This window comes from Berghia stephanieae, chromosome 6 (assembly GCF_034508935.2).
Source record: "Berghia stephanieae isolate SIO BIC M18660-M18661 chromosome 6, UCSD_Bste_1.3, whole genome shotgun sequence".
NCBI lineage: Eukaryota > Metazoa > Mollusca > Gastropoda > Nudibranchia > Aeolidiidae > Berghia > Berghia stephanieae.
The window spans coordinates 24,217,819-24,234,068 of record NC_088365.1 but is presented as its reverse complement, the minus strand read 5'-3'; the positions used below and the strand labels follow the sequence as shown (position 1 = coordinate 24,234,068).

General features: G+C 36.3%; 1 protein-coding gene across 2 annotated transcripts in view; it reads right to left on the bottom strand.

The window, feature by feature from the left end:
• Positions 1 to 16,250, bottom strand: part of LOC144974724 (exportin-T-like) — a 52,472-nt gene that overhangs the window by 21,842 nt on the left and 14,380 nt on the right. For both annotated transcript variants that reach the window (XM_078917911.1, XM_078917910.1), the window contains exons 10-17: positions 15,441 to 15,636; positions 14,112 to 14,174; positions 12,495 to 12,566; positions 6,750 to 6,878; positions 4,769 to 4,837; positions 2,680 to 2,799; positions 1,951 to 2,045; positions 459 to 624 (exon numbers count right to left, since the gene is read on the bottom strand). In XM_078917911.1, the coding sequence (XP_078774037.1) occupies positions 459 to 624; positions 1,951 to 2,045; positions 2,680 to 2,799; positions 4,769 to 4,837; positions 6,750 to 6,878; positions 12,495 to 12,566; positions 14,112 to 14,174; positions 15,441 to 15,636 (910 nt within the window). The remainder of the gene's footprint in view (positions 1 to 458; positions 625 to 1,950; positions 2,046 to 2,679; positions 2,800 to 4,768; positions 4,838 to 6,749; positions 6,879 to 12,494; positions 12,567 to 14,111; positions 14,175 to 15,440; positions 15,637 to 16,250) is intronic.

Below are 16,250 nucleotides of genomic sequence, written 5' to 3'. Positions count from 1 at the left end.
GCAACACGTAACATGAGACATAACGCCTGTTAGGTGATACTACATTTTTTTCCGACATAGACAATGCTGTTAACGGCCAGGTGCTTCTTTACACCTGAGTACTATGAGAGAATGTGAGTAAAGAGACTTTTGTAAGGAATCAACTATGCACCAAGTGAGGCTCGAACCCAGGGCCTTCCATTCCGAAAACAAGTGTCACACCACAAGACCACATAGCCGCACGAAATTAATTACTTTATAAGACAATGAATTCACTAAATTACGTTGTAAAAGTAGAATAGCATTTCTTGCCCCATTTCCAACCTGTTTTGCTGTTTTCGAAGTGCTTTCACTGAATTGTTTTTTAAAGACGACTCAAACTCTGACAGCTGTCGTGAAAATCTTGAGTGCGAAACAAGAAAAACCAGCAGGGAGGGAGAGTGTTAAGACTATCGACTCCCCATGTAACAAACTCTCACCTGTGGCTCAATAGAACTTGCTACAATGATGGTACTGGCAGTTTCATAGACAAACATTTGGTCACTGTCCGACAGGCAATGGGATATTCCGTTGTCTGGAGAATTGACTGCTAGCAAGTCTTGCATTTCCTTTAAGACACTCTCCATGTACGGAGTGAGATGGTTTCTGTGAGTCAAAGAAATATGACATAAATGTTAACCAGCATTCACTTCAAATATTCATTTCGTGTCAGCTTAACTTATTTACAAATATGTAGTCTAGCAACTGAAAAAGGAATTGATGGTTCTCCTGTTACCAATCAGAATATTTCCTGCCATTTACCCCGTTAAAAAAAAACAAAACCAACCAAACCCATAACTGGAAACTGCACATTCTGACATACCATTCAATGTTTCAAACAGTTTTATTTATGGCAGGGAGGGCAGGGCTGTCATATTAAAAGTCAATGAATCGTGTTGCTTAGCATTTGACAATTTTATTCAGTTTTCCACAGTGAGCCATTTCACAATATAACACAACGACAAACAAACAATAGACAAAATTCTGACCATGATGATTTACAAGGGAAAAAAAAATCATCTCCCAAAACTAATTCTATACATATGACTGCTTTCAACTCAGCTATGGACTCCTCCCAGGACCAGGCAAAACTGAGTAATCTCATTCCAAGGCAAAGACAGAAAGCAACCTAGAAAAGAAAAAAAATAGGAGGACAGAAGACACAGCAACAGTGACTTCCCTGCCCACCAAGGGAGGTACCAATTGCTTGCTAGCTATTGGAGAGGAAACAGATCTATTGCAACACAGATGGATGTTTGTTTGTTTATAAGGGTTTTACAGCACTTGCAACACATTAAGGTCATATCAGCACCAGTAAAAAGGAAGAAAATGGGATAGTAAAAAATTCTAGAATTACAATTAAAGCACCCAAGAAAAGGTAAGACAAAGGGGAATTGGTTCAAATAGGAAACAGGTGTAGCTTCAAAGAGCACACTATCAAAGTACTTAGTCTGAGATCACTAAAAGTCTCATCCAGACACAAGTACAGGTCCCCACTAAGAGGAACACACTCATATGTTTTACAAATCGTATATAATATAAAGAAAACATAATACAATGCATAACAGAGAGATGATTTACAAGGAAAAAAATATCTCCCAAAACTAACTACACCTTTGACTGTTTCCCTCTCAGCTAGAGTATCCAGCCAGGACCAGGACAAAACCAAGTAATCTCATTCCAAGACAAAGACAGAGAGTGAGTTGGAAGACAGATATAAGGGGATAGAAGACACAGTAAGCGTCTCCCAGCCCACTATGGGAGACATAGATGGATGTTATAGACCATTTACCCAAGGGGATTAGAGGGTCCTGACAGATCAGTTGGTAGAGCACTCACTTCTCAAGCAAAGGGAACAGAATAACAAGTTAGCTATCGTACCACTGTTTAAAATATCTATAGCATAGTCATAAAAATACCCAATAGCCTTACTTTGTGCTTTTCACAAAACGTAGGAACAGGTAGGCTGCTCTGCTTCTGACACTGGCTGATGGATTCTGTAGTCCCCTCTTGTCTAGGAAAGCACCCTAGGGAAAGAAAATATGAAATGATCTGTAATGATAATGGCAATTCAACTAAAAAAAAAAAAAAAAAGGAGAAAAATGCACCGGTCCATCTGTAGTCCTTCAGAGCCATGAGACCCAATGAAGCTGGAGTTTATCTCGGTTTCTATAGCGTGAAACAGAAATAGCAATTGCTTGCTATCCTTTGGATAGGATGCTAGTCTATCGCAAAGGACGTTCCACCAAATCTAACAGATCCAGCTACCCATTCATTGCTGGGTGGACAGGAGGGGGGGTCAGAAAAAAATCTTAACTGCACCCGGGTTCGATCTCGGTCCCTTTGCGTGTGAAGCGAGTGCTGTACCAACTGAGCTATCCGGACTCCCTTCATCGGTCAAACCTAACAATCCTAACATCATGCATTACATTACTTCTAGTAGTGCATATCTGTTTTTATCATTAGACATAACTTTTTGTCAATTTTTAATGAATTTTTGTCTTTGCAACAAGACAATTTAAAGGTCCACGATATTACCTATAGTAATAAACCATCAAAAGATTATCACCTCAATTTCGCCGAATCTGAACCATAGCAATGTATTCCCTTGATGAACAGATACGACAAAACGATTAAAAAAAAAAAAAAAATGAATCTTACCAAAACATCTGGAATAAATTGTGTTTCAACAGAGAAAAATCTGTCATAGCGAACAACGGTCTCGAAGAATTGAAGTGTGACAGCCGAATGAGAGTGCTGGTTGACCTGACTTGTGATCAACTGAAAAAAAAATAAAATTGATTCATCGTTATAAAAATGTATAAATTGTTGGGTGGGTTATGAGTGGAACAATTTGATTATCAAATCGATTAAACTGCTTCAAGCCTGTAGGATCTCTGTGGGCTTTTTGGTTTATTTTCTTTTTGTGATTTGGTGCCTTTTGTGTGTTTGACACTAAGTGGTTTCACGATACATTGTCTTGTCTTGTCACAAAAGTCAAACAATATTAAGCATGATCAGTGGTCAGTTGGGTGATAGTGAGCACTGAAAACTCTGGTCCAAACATTGTGTCCTTGCACAAATATTGTAAGAGTGTTAGTGCAAAAAAGGACGCCTATCAGGCATCAAGTACTATACGAAATGGAAAAAGGTTTCATACGGCCTGCTGGGGGGAATAAATGAAACTTTGTGAAGTGTATTGAGCAGGGTTAATTGTTAATTGTGAAAATGCACTATATAAATGTTTATATTTATTTACTTCTATTATAGTCACATACAATCAGACCAGGCATTAGATGTTGTTTTTTTTTTTTTTTTAAGGGTTTTACGGCGCTTGCAACACATTTAAGCCAGTAAAAAGGAACAAAATGGGATAGGAAAAAGTTCTAGAATTACAATGAAAGCTCCCAAGAATAAGCAAGACAAAAGGAAATTGGTTCAAATAAGGAACATATGTAGATTCCAAGAGCACATTTATAGTGTACTTAGTTTGAGATCACTAAATGTCTCATCCACACACAAGCACAGGTCCCCGCCAAGAGGAACGCACTCAATTGTTTACAAATCATAACAGTAACACTGCGTAACAGAGAGATGATTTACAAGGAAAAAAATATCATCTCCCAAAACTAACTATACATTTGACTGTTTCCCTCCCAGCTGAGGTATTCTGCCAGGGCCAGAACAAAACCAAGTAATCTCATCCCAAGACAAAGACAGAAAGCATGTTGGAAAACAGATAAAGAGGGGTAGAAGACACAGTAAGTACCTCCCTGCCCACTATGGGAGGTCAGGAACCCCACCCAGAACAGTGACAATGCAATGTAGCTCATCAAAATATACTGGATATAATGGAAATGTTGCTGCTTGAATCTCGAAAATATAAATTAATAAATAATAAAATGGAATAGAAGCTCCAATTTGATTTAGAGAGATGATGGGGACGTTTCGAGTTTCCCCTTTGTCAGCTAAAGACGAAAAGTTGGCTATCCTCTCATCTCTAATTCGTCTTTAATGTTCCATTCACAATGGTTAGCTGACAAAGGGAAAACCTGAAACATCCATATCATCTGTCTTTGTAAATTAAATCAAAGTTTCTACTCCATTTTATTTGTGTTACTTATTAGTTCATCGGAGCAAAAGCAGAACTAGAACCTCCTGGATGATGACACATTTTTATGTTTGTTTTTAAGGGTTTTCAGCGCTTGCAGCACCCTTTAGGTTATATCAGCGCCAGTAAAAAGAAAGAAAATGGGATAGTCAAATTCTAGAATTACAATTAAAGCGCTCAAGAAAAAGTAAGACAAAGGGGAACTGGGAACAAATAGGGATCAAATGTAGATTCCCAGAGCATGCCATCAATGTACTTCATTCGAGATCACCTATATCTCATACAAACACAAGCACAAGATCCAACAAGGGGGAATACATTCAAATGCCTACATTATAAATTCAAAATAACAAATATAATAATACATAACAGAGAGACGATTTACAAGGAAAAAAATATCATCTCCCAAAACTATAACTATGCATTTGACGGTTTCCCTCCCAACCAAGGACTCCGGCCAGGACAAAACCAAGTAATCTCATTTCCAAGACAAAGACAGAAAGCAAATTGGAAAACAGCTATAAGGGGATAGAAGACAAAATAAGTGCCACCCTGCCCACTATGGGAGGCCAGGAGCCCCACCCAGCATTTTGATGTGAAAGAAGACAAAACAAGATGAGATTTAAAAACATGACTTACCAATCTCATCATATTTTGTAATGCCGATGTTTTCTGTGGATTGCCACTGAAATGCTGACCGTGAGATGCCTGGAAAATTAAAAAAAAAATACAAACTACCATAATAGGAATAAAAATGATAGAATAATTTATCGTATTGAATAATTAGATGTTAATTTTGACAAAATAAAAACAATGACTACGAGACAGCTATCGACACAGCTGATATAATAAATAAGAAAACAAAACAAAACCCATTGCCTTAATAATCCAGAATAAGAACTGGCTGTAATAGCTGCATCAGTATATAATGTGTATCTGGCACTCCTTGTATGGTTAAATGGCTCAACGATACAGTGTCTTCTCTTGTCACAAAGTCAAGCAATGTTAAGCATGGTCAGTAGTCTGATGGGTCACAGTGATTACGAAAAAACACCTCAATATGTGTCTGGGTAAGTGTGGATGCATATAGGCCGTGAAGGATATTGTATAAGTGTTAGTATGAAAAATAAGCCTGATGGGTGACCTATGCTGACAGAAATGGAAGTATTGAAATAATGTGAAGTGGCAAATCCATGGAATGCGCTACATAAATGTTCCAATTTATATATTATATGTGTCCATGCATGACATAATCAATCGGAACGTGAAAATTTTGGATTTGCATTTTTTTTTTCAGTTTCTGAAAGAATATGCTCACCAAAGCATTTTAATCTTTATTTGAAGTAAATCGGGTGATTTTTCATGAGGTTATGATCAAATGTATGAGAAAGGTATCCTGCAACTTTTCTCAAATTTCATACTTTTTCAACTTGACTAGCTGTAAAAAATATTGAGAAGTGAAATTAAGTTTTGATATTTCCAGAAATGTACAAAAAGGGTTGATTTAACCATTTATGACAAGAACTCATTTTTGATAAAAATTGACCTTCTAACTAAACTTGGCAATATCTCAGTTCAAACCTTTTCACCATCCGACTGATTATGTCATTCTCCGTTCAGCTATGTGCTCTAGTTGTATGACACTCGCTTTCGGATCGGAAGGTCCTGGGTTCAAAACCTCGCTCGGTGCATAGTTGAGTCCTTGGACGAAGCTCTTTACTCACATTCTCTCACCGTACTCAGGTGCAAAATGAGTACCTGATTATTAACAGTTGTGTATCTGTCCGAAAAAAAAAGTAATATTGCCTAACAGGCGTCATGTCTCGTCTAACATGTTAAATGTTGCTATTGGCCAGGGACACCTTGTAAAGCGATTTGAACACGTTCAGTGGATACTGCAATATATAAAAGTTATTTTTTTTTCTCTTTTAAAAAAAAAATTCACTGTAACATATATCACGCCCGCAGCAAACCAATGACATATGTGAGACTGGCTGAGAAAACCCGGGAAGATGCGGCAAGTTTTGATTCAAGATATGAGCCAATATCGAAGATAGAGTGTTTCCCATAGCAACAAATTCTATTCAGAAAAAAATTCATAACTTGGGTTCTAATCGACATAGAAAGTAAATTTAAAGTGGTAAATGATCGGAAAGATGTGGTCTACACCACTGCATACATAACTCAATTTATGAAATTGGCGTGGCCTTCTGGGTTTTCTCAGCCAGCCACACATTTGCTATCAACATTCCCTACCTGTCTGATGCACGTGCCAGGCCTTTTAAAAACACTGGAAAAGGTTGCCGAAATTATCCACAAAATTACCATCATTGCCCAAAATGCATTAACCTCTCCTTACCACCTACAGCAAAATTGTCACATTTGTTACGACACAATATACATTTTTTCTTATTCAGAATTATTTTGCAGATCACGATGATCTTTGTAATTGTTTTGTAGAAAGATTGTTTGAGTTCAAAAAAATCAATTTTTCTTCTGGGTTAGCCTGCCATTTTGGGAAAATACTGAACGTGGTTGGTAAGGAGAGAGTTAAAAAAATTAGAAATAAAATAGCTTAAAAAAAATAAAAAATCTTTCGTTTAACAATAAAACTACCCACGGGTAAAGCTTCCCCGATGCTGTACAACAAAAAGACGACAAGTTCTACGTCTTTGAAATCCATCGTCTTCCAAACCGATAATGTCTGTGACACCAACTCATGGACTCGAACCAGAATCATCTGACTGTCCTGATGATTGAAGAGAAGAAAAAAAGGTAAATAAAACATGTCACTTTCAAAACAACAAAAGTGGGCCTTGAGATCCATTAGGCCCATGGTTATCCAAGTTTCTATAGCATGAAATGGACATAAGCAATTGTTTGTTACCCTTTGGGGTCCCTGGCAAACAGCAACATTTCACATTTACGACAGGACATGATGCCTGTTAGGCGATATTACATTTTTTCTTCGGACAGAGACAACTCTGTTATCGGCCAGGTACTCATTTTACACCTGAGTATGATGAGAGAATGTGAGTAGAGAGCTTTCTCCAAGGACTCAACAATGCACCGAGCGAAAAGCGAATGTCATACCACAAGAACTGAGTTCGAGTCTAGCTCGGCGTATAATTGAGTCCTTGGAAAAGGCTCTTTACTCACATTCCCTAACTGTACTCAGAAGTTAAACGAGTACGTGGCCGTTAAATCAGTGTTATCTCTGTAAAAAAAATTGTAATATCGCCTAACAGGTGTCTCGTTCTACGTGTTACTATTGGTCTGGGGCCCCTTGTAAAGCGCTTTAAGCACATTAAAAGGATATTGCGCTTTATAAAAGCTCATGATAAAAAACCCCCCAAAAAACAAACAAACCAAGGGCCCTGACCATTACTTGGGGTTTGGTTCTTGGTAGAAATGTCAATCGTCATGTAATTACTTCACAACGCATAAAACCAAAATGGTGAAAACTCTAGCCTTTATAAACAAATTACTATTTCCTTGTAACTTGTGTAATTTCATATTTTATTGATTTGTTTAAAAGTGCTAGAAATATGGCTTAATAATTTCGGCAATTGACCTTTCAAACAAGCAGGACCTTCCATTTAGAAAACACTTCCTTTGTCAGCAAGGCTCGCCAGTAGAGTCAAGGATTTTAATAAAAATGAAAAACTTATCTTTTCCAGAAATTTCGAACATAGATCACAGCCGTTTATCGCACTAGAAATCTTTCACTTTAGTTTACTACCGCCTCACCCCCAATGGGAACAACCCACCGTCGATGACGGGGAAACCACCGTGTGGTTACGTCATAACAGATGTCCAGAACGCGAAAACTGGCCTATATTTATCCCTGCAGGTAGAATGCACCGCTTGGATTTCATTGTCAGTCAGGCTATAGGACAGATTTAGTAAAATCGTTCATTTTTACACTGCAATTGCTGACCATACACTTCTTCCATATTTTTCTATTTTATATGGATATAACGGCCACATTTTCATCTTTAAGACGCAATTACTTTCATTGATATCAAGAAATGGTGAGTATACTTTATTCTCTCTTGAAAAATGTATATTTTTCTATTTAAAATTAACCTAAAAAATATTTTTAATTGTTTAAAAAATTCAAATTGATGTTATCTGAGTTTTGTTACCCTAACACATGGTAGTAAATATAAGAGTAATAATCTACTTTTAATATAGTATTTATTTCAATGATTTGTAATGACCGGTTTTTGCACAATGAATGTGTAAACACATCTTGTCTAATTCTTTGTTGGCTAACAAAATAGTCCCGTATTCAGACAAACTCCTGAGACATAAGAACACGAGTCCAATTGTGATGATAACGTTATTGTTGTTGTTGTTTTATGGTGATGATCATGATGATGATGATGATGATGACGATGATGATGATGATAGCGCAGTTATAATAGTAATCATAGTAGTAGTAGTAGTAGTAGTAGTAGTAGTAGTACACACACACTCAGAGAGAGAGAGAGAGAGAGAGGAGAGAGGGCGGGGGGGAAGCGTGTGTGTGTGTGTGTGTGTGTGTAAAACTCGTGTACGCACATTTTAGCATGGAACGATTTTTATTGCTTGTTCAGTCAAGTTCTCATGATTTCTCTGTGAAAATTGAACTTTAAACCTATAGCTTTCACACCAATTTGCCATTCCGTCTTCATGATTCGCACCTTCCCTCTATATTCTTCTACATCGCCCGTTGGTACAGTCAACGGGCGTGAGAAAAGAGGGTAGATAGATATATTATGACATCATCAAAAAGCGATGTGATCAAAGGTGGCGGATGATTGTGTAACATCAAAAGCCCGGTGGACTGCGCTACAAGGCCGAAGTTTCGAGGGGGTATGTGATATGAGTGGGAGGGGCTTATTTGACTTTGCCGATGACCGACTGGTGGACGACTGAAATTATAATTGTCTTTTTTCAGCAGCCAATTGGAAATGGGTAATTGTAAACATCTGATTGGCGCTTCATGGATAAAAATCAGTTTGGAGGTCATGGGATGAATTTGCTGGAGAGATGGAGTAAATTTGAAATGAATTGAACGTAATTTGGGGCGTTGTCTTGGTGTCAAATAAGAATCTCACAGACCGGTGATAAATCCTTTTTTTTGGCCGCAAATGAATGCTACAGTAAACTTCTTTCTCTATCTTATTTTTGCTAAAAATATTTCAGAGTGGTTATATAGGCGGATTCCATTTTGAATAACGGGCATTTAGAACTATATTTTAAAGGAAAATTATTACGTTATTATTATTAGCAGGCATCTAGGCGATCACTATTGTATTATTACTAACAATCAATAATATTATTATAACTCTTATCATTACAATTATTATTATTATTATTATTATCATCATCATCATCAATATCAATAATAACTAATGATTTTTTTTCTTTACTCAGATGAATGGTCATACTAAAAACAAGCATTGACTCAATGCAAATGGACTCTGCCGAATAAGCTGTGAAAGGGCTCAAATGAGATAGGTGGTCAAAAAACATTTCATGCAAACTGCTCCAGAATTAGCAAGTGAAGTTCCACCAGTGAAAAAAAGAAAACAGAACGTTGGTTAATTAGAAGCTGTTTCTGTGAAATGTAACAATCAGCTGTTCCTTACAATAATCGTGAGGTTTTACGTATGTTAATAAAAAGTATTAATATATAAAATGTGTTAAGATCTAGACGTCTATACAAAGTTCAAAGGAATACTTATAACTTATCTTTACCTATGATTGTCAATTTATTTTAAAATAACAGTTCACTTTGATTATCTGATCATTAATCCTCCCCCCCCCCTTCCCATCTTTTTCAATGCGTTTATCACGATTTTTTATTGTCAAAAAATGGATATTATTTATTTTTTACTATTATTATTATTATTATTACAGTGGTGATCAAGAGTAAGATAAATACACTGATATTATATGATTATTACTAGTATTAGTATTACATCGATATCACGTGTTTCAACTGATTCACAATGATCATTTCTGTTATCCACGATGCTTCGGTTGATCAATAAGCAGACCATTTTCAACAAATTTCCATTTTAAATAGTATTAGCTATCTGGTAGCCGTCCTTTTTTTTTGGTCGCAGCACTGGAGAGAGAGAGAGAGAGAGAGAGAGAGAGAGAGAGAGAGAGAGAGAGAGAGAGTGTGTGTGTGTTTTGGTGTGTGTGTGTGTTGGTGTACATAAAACTAATTTATGCAACGTTTTACCGCGAAACAATTTTCATTTTACCACCTCAGTTTGATCTCTCTTCAGTTCTCTCTGACAATTGAACTTTGAACCTATAACTTTAACACAGCTACGTCATTCCATCTTCACGATTCGCACCTCATCGCGATATTCTTTTATGTTGACTCGTGGTACAGTCAACGGGTTTGAGAGAAGATAGATATTGAGTGACATCATCAAAAGCGATGTGATCAAAGCTGGCGGATGGTTGTGTAACATCAAAGACCAGTGACTGGTCTACAAGGCCTATCATATTCGTGGGTATGTGTGATTTGAGTAGGAGGAGCTTTCTTGACTTTGCTGATGACCGACTGGTGGATAATTGAAATTAGAATTGTCCTTTTTCAGCAGCCAATTGGAAATGGGCAATTGTAAAAAGCTGATTGGACGCTCATGGAAAGAAAGCAGTTTGAGGGACATGGAAGGAAATTGCCGGAGAGCGTGGAGTGGGGAGGAGTAAATTATATCAAATGAATTGATAGTAATTTGGGGCATTGGGAAGTTAAATAAAACTCTCGGAAACAGGTGATGAGTCAATTCTTCGGTCGCAAATGATTCAGTAAAATTCTTTATTCTTTTTTTCTTTCTTTTTTTTATTTCCTTTCTGTCAGAGTGGACATATAAAGGCGAATTCCATTTTTTTAAACGGGCATTTAGAACGATATTTTAAAGAGAAATTATTGCGTTTACCAAAATTAGCAGGCGTTTAGGTGATAGCCACTATATTATTTTCATGAAAATGATCATTATCATCATCATTATTATTATTATTATTATTATAGTTTAGATCTATACAAACGTCAAAGGAATGCATATAACATATCTTTTCCTAATAATTGTCAATTGCCATTACTAAAACCAGGTCGTTTTGATCATTTGATCAACAAACCCCTACAATTCGGTGATTACGCATTTTTTTTATTGCTGTCAAAAAAGGATATGGCTGTACAGGTGAGCGGATATCTCAACAATGCTTCATTACAAAACGACTTTTATTATATATTTTTACTCTGTGAATATTGATGATTATTGCAGTATTTCTCATTTATTTGTATAAACTCAGATAACTATGTAATGTTTGATTATATCGTTTGAAGTAATTAAAATTTCGGACCCATTTTTATGGTTATTTCCTATAAAATCTAATTCCAAATGATCTACTAAAATTATATCAAATAAAAGTATGTAAATCACTAGTTATGACTCTAAAATATCTTATTGCAACATCTAATAGCATCTTTACTACACCACTTTGAACTTGAGAAAAAAATCGTCAAAATAGGAAAAGTTGCTCAGTCGACCCTTTCGGCACAGGCCGTGTCTTGTCATCTGTTATGAACTAGCGACCGGCAAAATTTACCTGTCGAACTAAAGTGAAAGCAGTAAACGGCTGTGAGATGCTTTCTGTATCATTAAAATATTTGTTTTGTTAATTTTGGATCTCATTTCATTTTTCATTTGGTAAAATAGTGCGTGCAACTGCTGTATGGGTCATTTGGCATGGTGTTTGTTTGTTTTTAAGAGTTTTATAGCGCTTGCGACATATTAAGGTCATATCAGCACAAACAAAAAGGATGAATATGGGATAGTAAAAAGTTCTAGAATTACAATTGAAGCACCCAAGAAAAGGAAAGACAATGGGGAATTGGTTCAAATAGGGAACAGATGTTTCCAAGAGCACACTATCAAAGTACTTAGTTTGAGATCACCTAAATGTCTCATCCTGACGTTAAGCACAAGTCCCCAATAAGAGGAACACACTCAAATATTTACAAATCGTATATAACATGTGAACAAAAACTAATACAGTGCATAAAAGAGATTAGATTTACAAAGAAAAAAATACCATCTCCCAGAACTAACGATACACTTGACTTTTGCCCTCTCAGCCACGGCCAGGACAAAGACAGAAAGCAAGTTGGAAAATAGATATAGAGGGATAGAAGACACAGTAAGTACCTCCCTGCCCACTATGGGAGGTCAGGAACCCCACCCAGTAGGCATGGTGTGAGTGCAATATGTTAAGTAATGTTGTAAAATGCTTTGAGGTTTTCAGCATTTAGTGTGCTATAAAAACGTACTATTTACTTTTATCTAGCACATACCAAGTTGGCAATGTTGTTGAAGATGACCCTGACTTGTTTACGATATTCTTGAAACTCGGCCTCCTCTTCACCCTGTGGGAAAGAACACATGAAGCAGGCTATTGTAATAACAAACATATAAAATGAAAACAGAAAATGGGGCATGACTAACAAATCTGATGAAATGCCTCTCTGGAAAACTGGTGATGATTTGATAGTTAAAACAAAATTTAAAAATAAATAAAAGTCGCTTTACTCAACCCATAGGGGAAGTTTGACTCTAGGGTCTAATCCGACGGAAGACTGGAAAAACCCAGGCGTCAGCCGCAATGCAGAGCTGCAAATTGAGCTAGGACAAGGTGACTTGCTCAAGGCCACACAGCAAAGCGGCGGGTGACCGAACTCCGTACCTTTCGGTTATGAAGCAAAGACCTTACTGCTGAACTAAGCTGCCCCATGCTATGGATCTAGGTAAAATACTCACAATATCCACCAGCCGGATAGATCGTACCAACACACAAACTATGTTTAACCTTGAACGTTTAGAGTCTGATTGATCTAATCAAGTGAAAACTAATCATAAAAATGGCTGTCTAAAACAGTGACGTCAATTTTGCTCCTTCTAAATAAATAGGCATTTGCACACCTTCCAACTTTTTAGTGACGAAAATTGGATAATTTTCTTTCTTTTTGGCAAATCCAGAATTTAAATAATAATGAACGAAGTGGTGGTGATGATGATGGCTTTATATTCTGAAATCATAAATTATGAACACAATCAAGAAAATAGCTTGTGAATGGGGATATCGGGAATGAGACAAAATATTGTGAATTTCCCGATAAAACCGGAGGAGTTGGCTGGCCTGAATTTGGGATTATCATAATTATAGACTCTTCTATGTCTCCTCATTTAAAATTTTTTAAAATGGCTTTTCGCAACGGCACGATTAGATCCAACAGGAATCACCCATGTCTTCATGTAAGCAACATGAAATATTACTTTTAATCCCATTTAACAAGAAATCCTCTAAAAAACAAACCAAAAAACTAAACAAAACCCACCTGAGGTGCATTATGGGATATCTAATAAACTTAACACAAATAAAAATGACACATGTCTTAAGAAAAATAAGAATATTCTTTTTGAAAACAGAATCAGCAATTCCCTTTCCATGGTTCCAATGCATTTTATTCCAAAACTTTTGCATAAAGGGTGAAGATTAAAACGGAATAGGATGTGTTTGTTTTCAGGGTTTTACAGTGCTTGCAACACGTTTAGGTCATATCAGTGCCTGTAAAAAGGAAGAAAATGGGATAATAAAAAGTTCTAGAATTACAATTAAAGCACCCAAGAAAAGAGTAAGACAAAGGGGAACTGGTTTAAAGAGGGAACAGATGTAGATTCCGAGAGCATACCACCATCAGTGTACTTAGTTTGAGATCACCTAAATGTCTCATCCTGACACAAGCACAGGTCCCAACTCAGAGGCATTCCATTTTATCATTGTCATGTATTTCTTTGAGCTTCAAGCAGCGACATTTTCATCATAACTTTGAAATAAATTTGAAGACCAATCATAGCCAAGGGAGAACTATAATAAATAATGCAAAATAAAAACCAATTCTATTGCAACGTACCTCTTTGTCGAAATTGTAAGAATCGTCATATTTCAGTTTCTTAATTATGGTGAACAAGAGCCCCTGCAAAAAAAAAAAATAATATGAAAGATGAACCATAAGAATACAAATAATAACAAATCATTTCTGTGTTGCTTTGGTGTGTATGTGACCTGTGTCAATAAAACAGTATAAGGATTCAGATTCAACACATGAAGCTTCCCACTAATTATGCACTCTAATAGTTATGTCTGCCTTTAAAATAAGGTTGAAAGTTGGGAAGGATGATTTTTCCTGAAATCAGAATCCTCAAACAAAATTTTGTTTAAAGCCAATAACTTTAAGGTTAATATCCATATGCCTATGTCCAGTGTGTATGTATATATAAGAAGAAGATAAAAATAAACTGGCAAAGTAGCAATGAGGATCTCAGACAAATCTGTGACAAAATATGGGACGCGGCCGCTTCGTATATGCTATCTAAAAAAATTCATTATGACGCTTTATCAATAAATATGCCTGAAATTTGGCACACAATTAGTAAAGAGGTCATTTTAGATTATGTCAAACGGCAAAACTCGTGTGATTACTAGAAAACCGTTAAAAACATGTTTGTCTTTTCGAGTGGAATATTTCTAAAACTGTCAAGAGCAGAGATTTTGCCGTCAATAAGGTTATATTTGCACATTTAATCTATTTATGCTTCAAGTTTCATCGGAATATGATAAGTACTTTTCACGTATCATCACAAAACATCAACTCAATTTGTGAATCAACGAGTGAGAAGAAGAGACAGCCATTTTTCCCCCATTGCTTGGCAGGTTTTTTTTCGATTTCCCATTACTGGTAAGATTTTTGTTTTTCAGCGATCTCCTAAATTGAATAAATTGAGCTTTTATATATATTGCAAGATCCACTAAACATGCCCAAAGCGCTTCAGAAGATGTCCCTGACCAAAAGCAACACATAACATGTAGAATGAGACATGACGTCTGTTAGGCGATGTTACTATTTTTTTTCCAACAGAGACAACGCTGTTGACGACCAGGTACTCATTTTACACCTAAGTACGGTGAGAGAATGCTCAAACTCAGGACCAATCCGATCTGAAAGCGAGTGTCAAACCACTAGACCACAAAGCCGCATATCTCCTGGATGTAATGACTAAAAACCGCTAGTGTCAGATGTTTCCGACCAACTTTAAACCCTGGCTTAGGACAAAGACATGATGCGATAATTTAAAAAAAAAAAAAAAGAAAAAAAAAAAAAAAAGACAGGAAAGCAAAAGAAAGAAATGATTAGAAAAGAGATTATACTCCCCATAATCTATCCTACACAACAGCTACTCACCTCAATGTGTTTCCTATGGCTTTCCTGAACAGCCGACAAAGATTTCACCAAGGCAATGTACTCGGATGCAAATTCAATGACAGCCTCGGACACGTCGTCGTCTTCATCCCCGAGGAATCGAAGTAAGTACGGTATTTTACCCTCAAGGGCTGACATTGTCGTTTCTACATTCTTAACGCTTGCCTCTTTAATCAACCTGAAATTACATAGTACATTATGTCACTACTGCAAAACATGATCATTCTATAAAACCACATTTCTAAAATAAAAACCCAAAAAAACAAAACAAAAACGAACAAAACCAACAGAATGAAACTAAAAAATTATACACATTAAAAAACTCTAGTAACAATAAGGAATGGTAAAGAGTGAAATATAGATTATAGATACATTTATATCCATATTATTAAACTTAACGTCCGATTCACAAATTATATGTTCTTAAGAGTATGTTTCAAGAACTTGCAGTGCAGACGATAACTATGACCTGATTTTTTGTTTGTTTTTAAGGGTTTTACGGCGCTTGCAACACATCAAGGTCATATCAGCGCCAGTAAAAAGGAAGAAAATCGGATAGTAAAAAGTTCTAGAATTACAATTAAAGCACAAAAGAAAAGGTGAGACAAAGGGGAATTGGTTCAAATAGGGAACAGATGTAGATTCCAAGAACACACCGTCAAAGTACTTAGTTTGAGATCACCTAAAAGTCTCATCCAGACACAAGCACAGGTCCCAACTAAGAGGAATACACTCAAATGTTTACAAATCATATAATACAATATGTAAACTAAACATAATACAATGCATAAC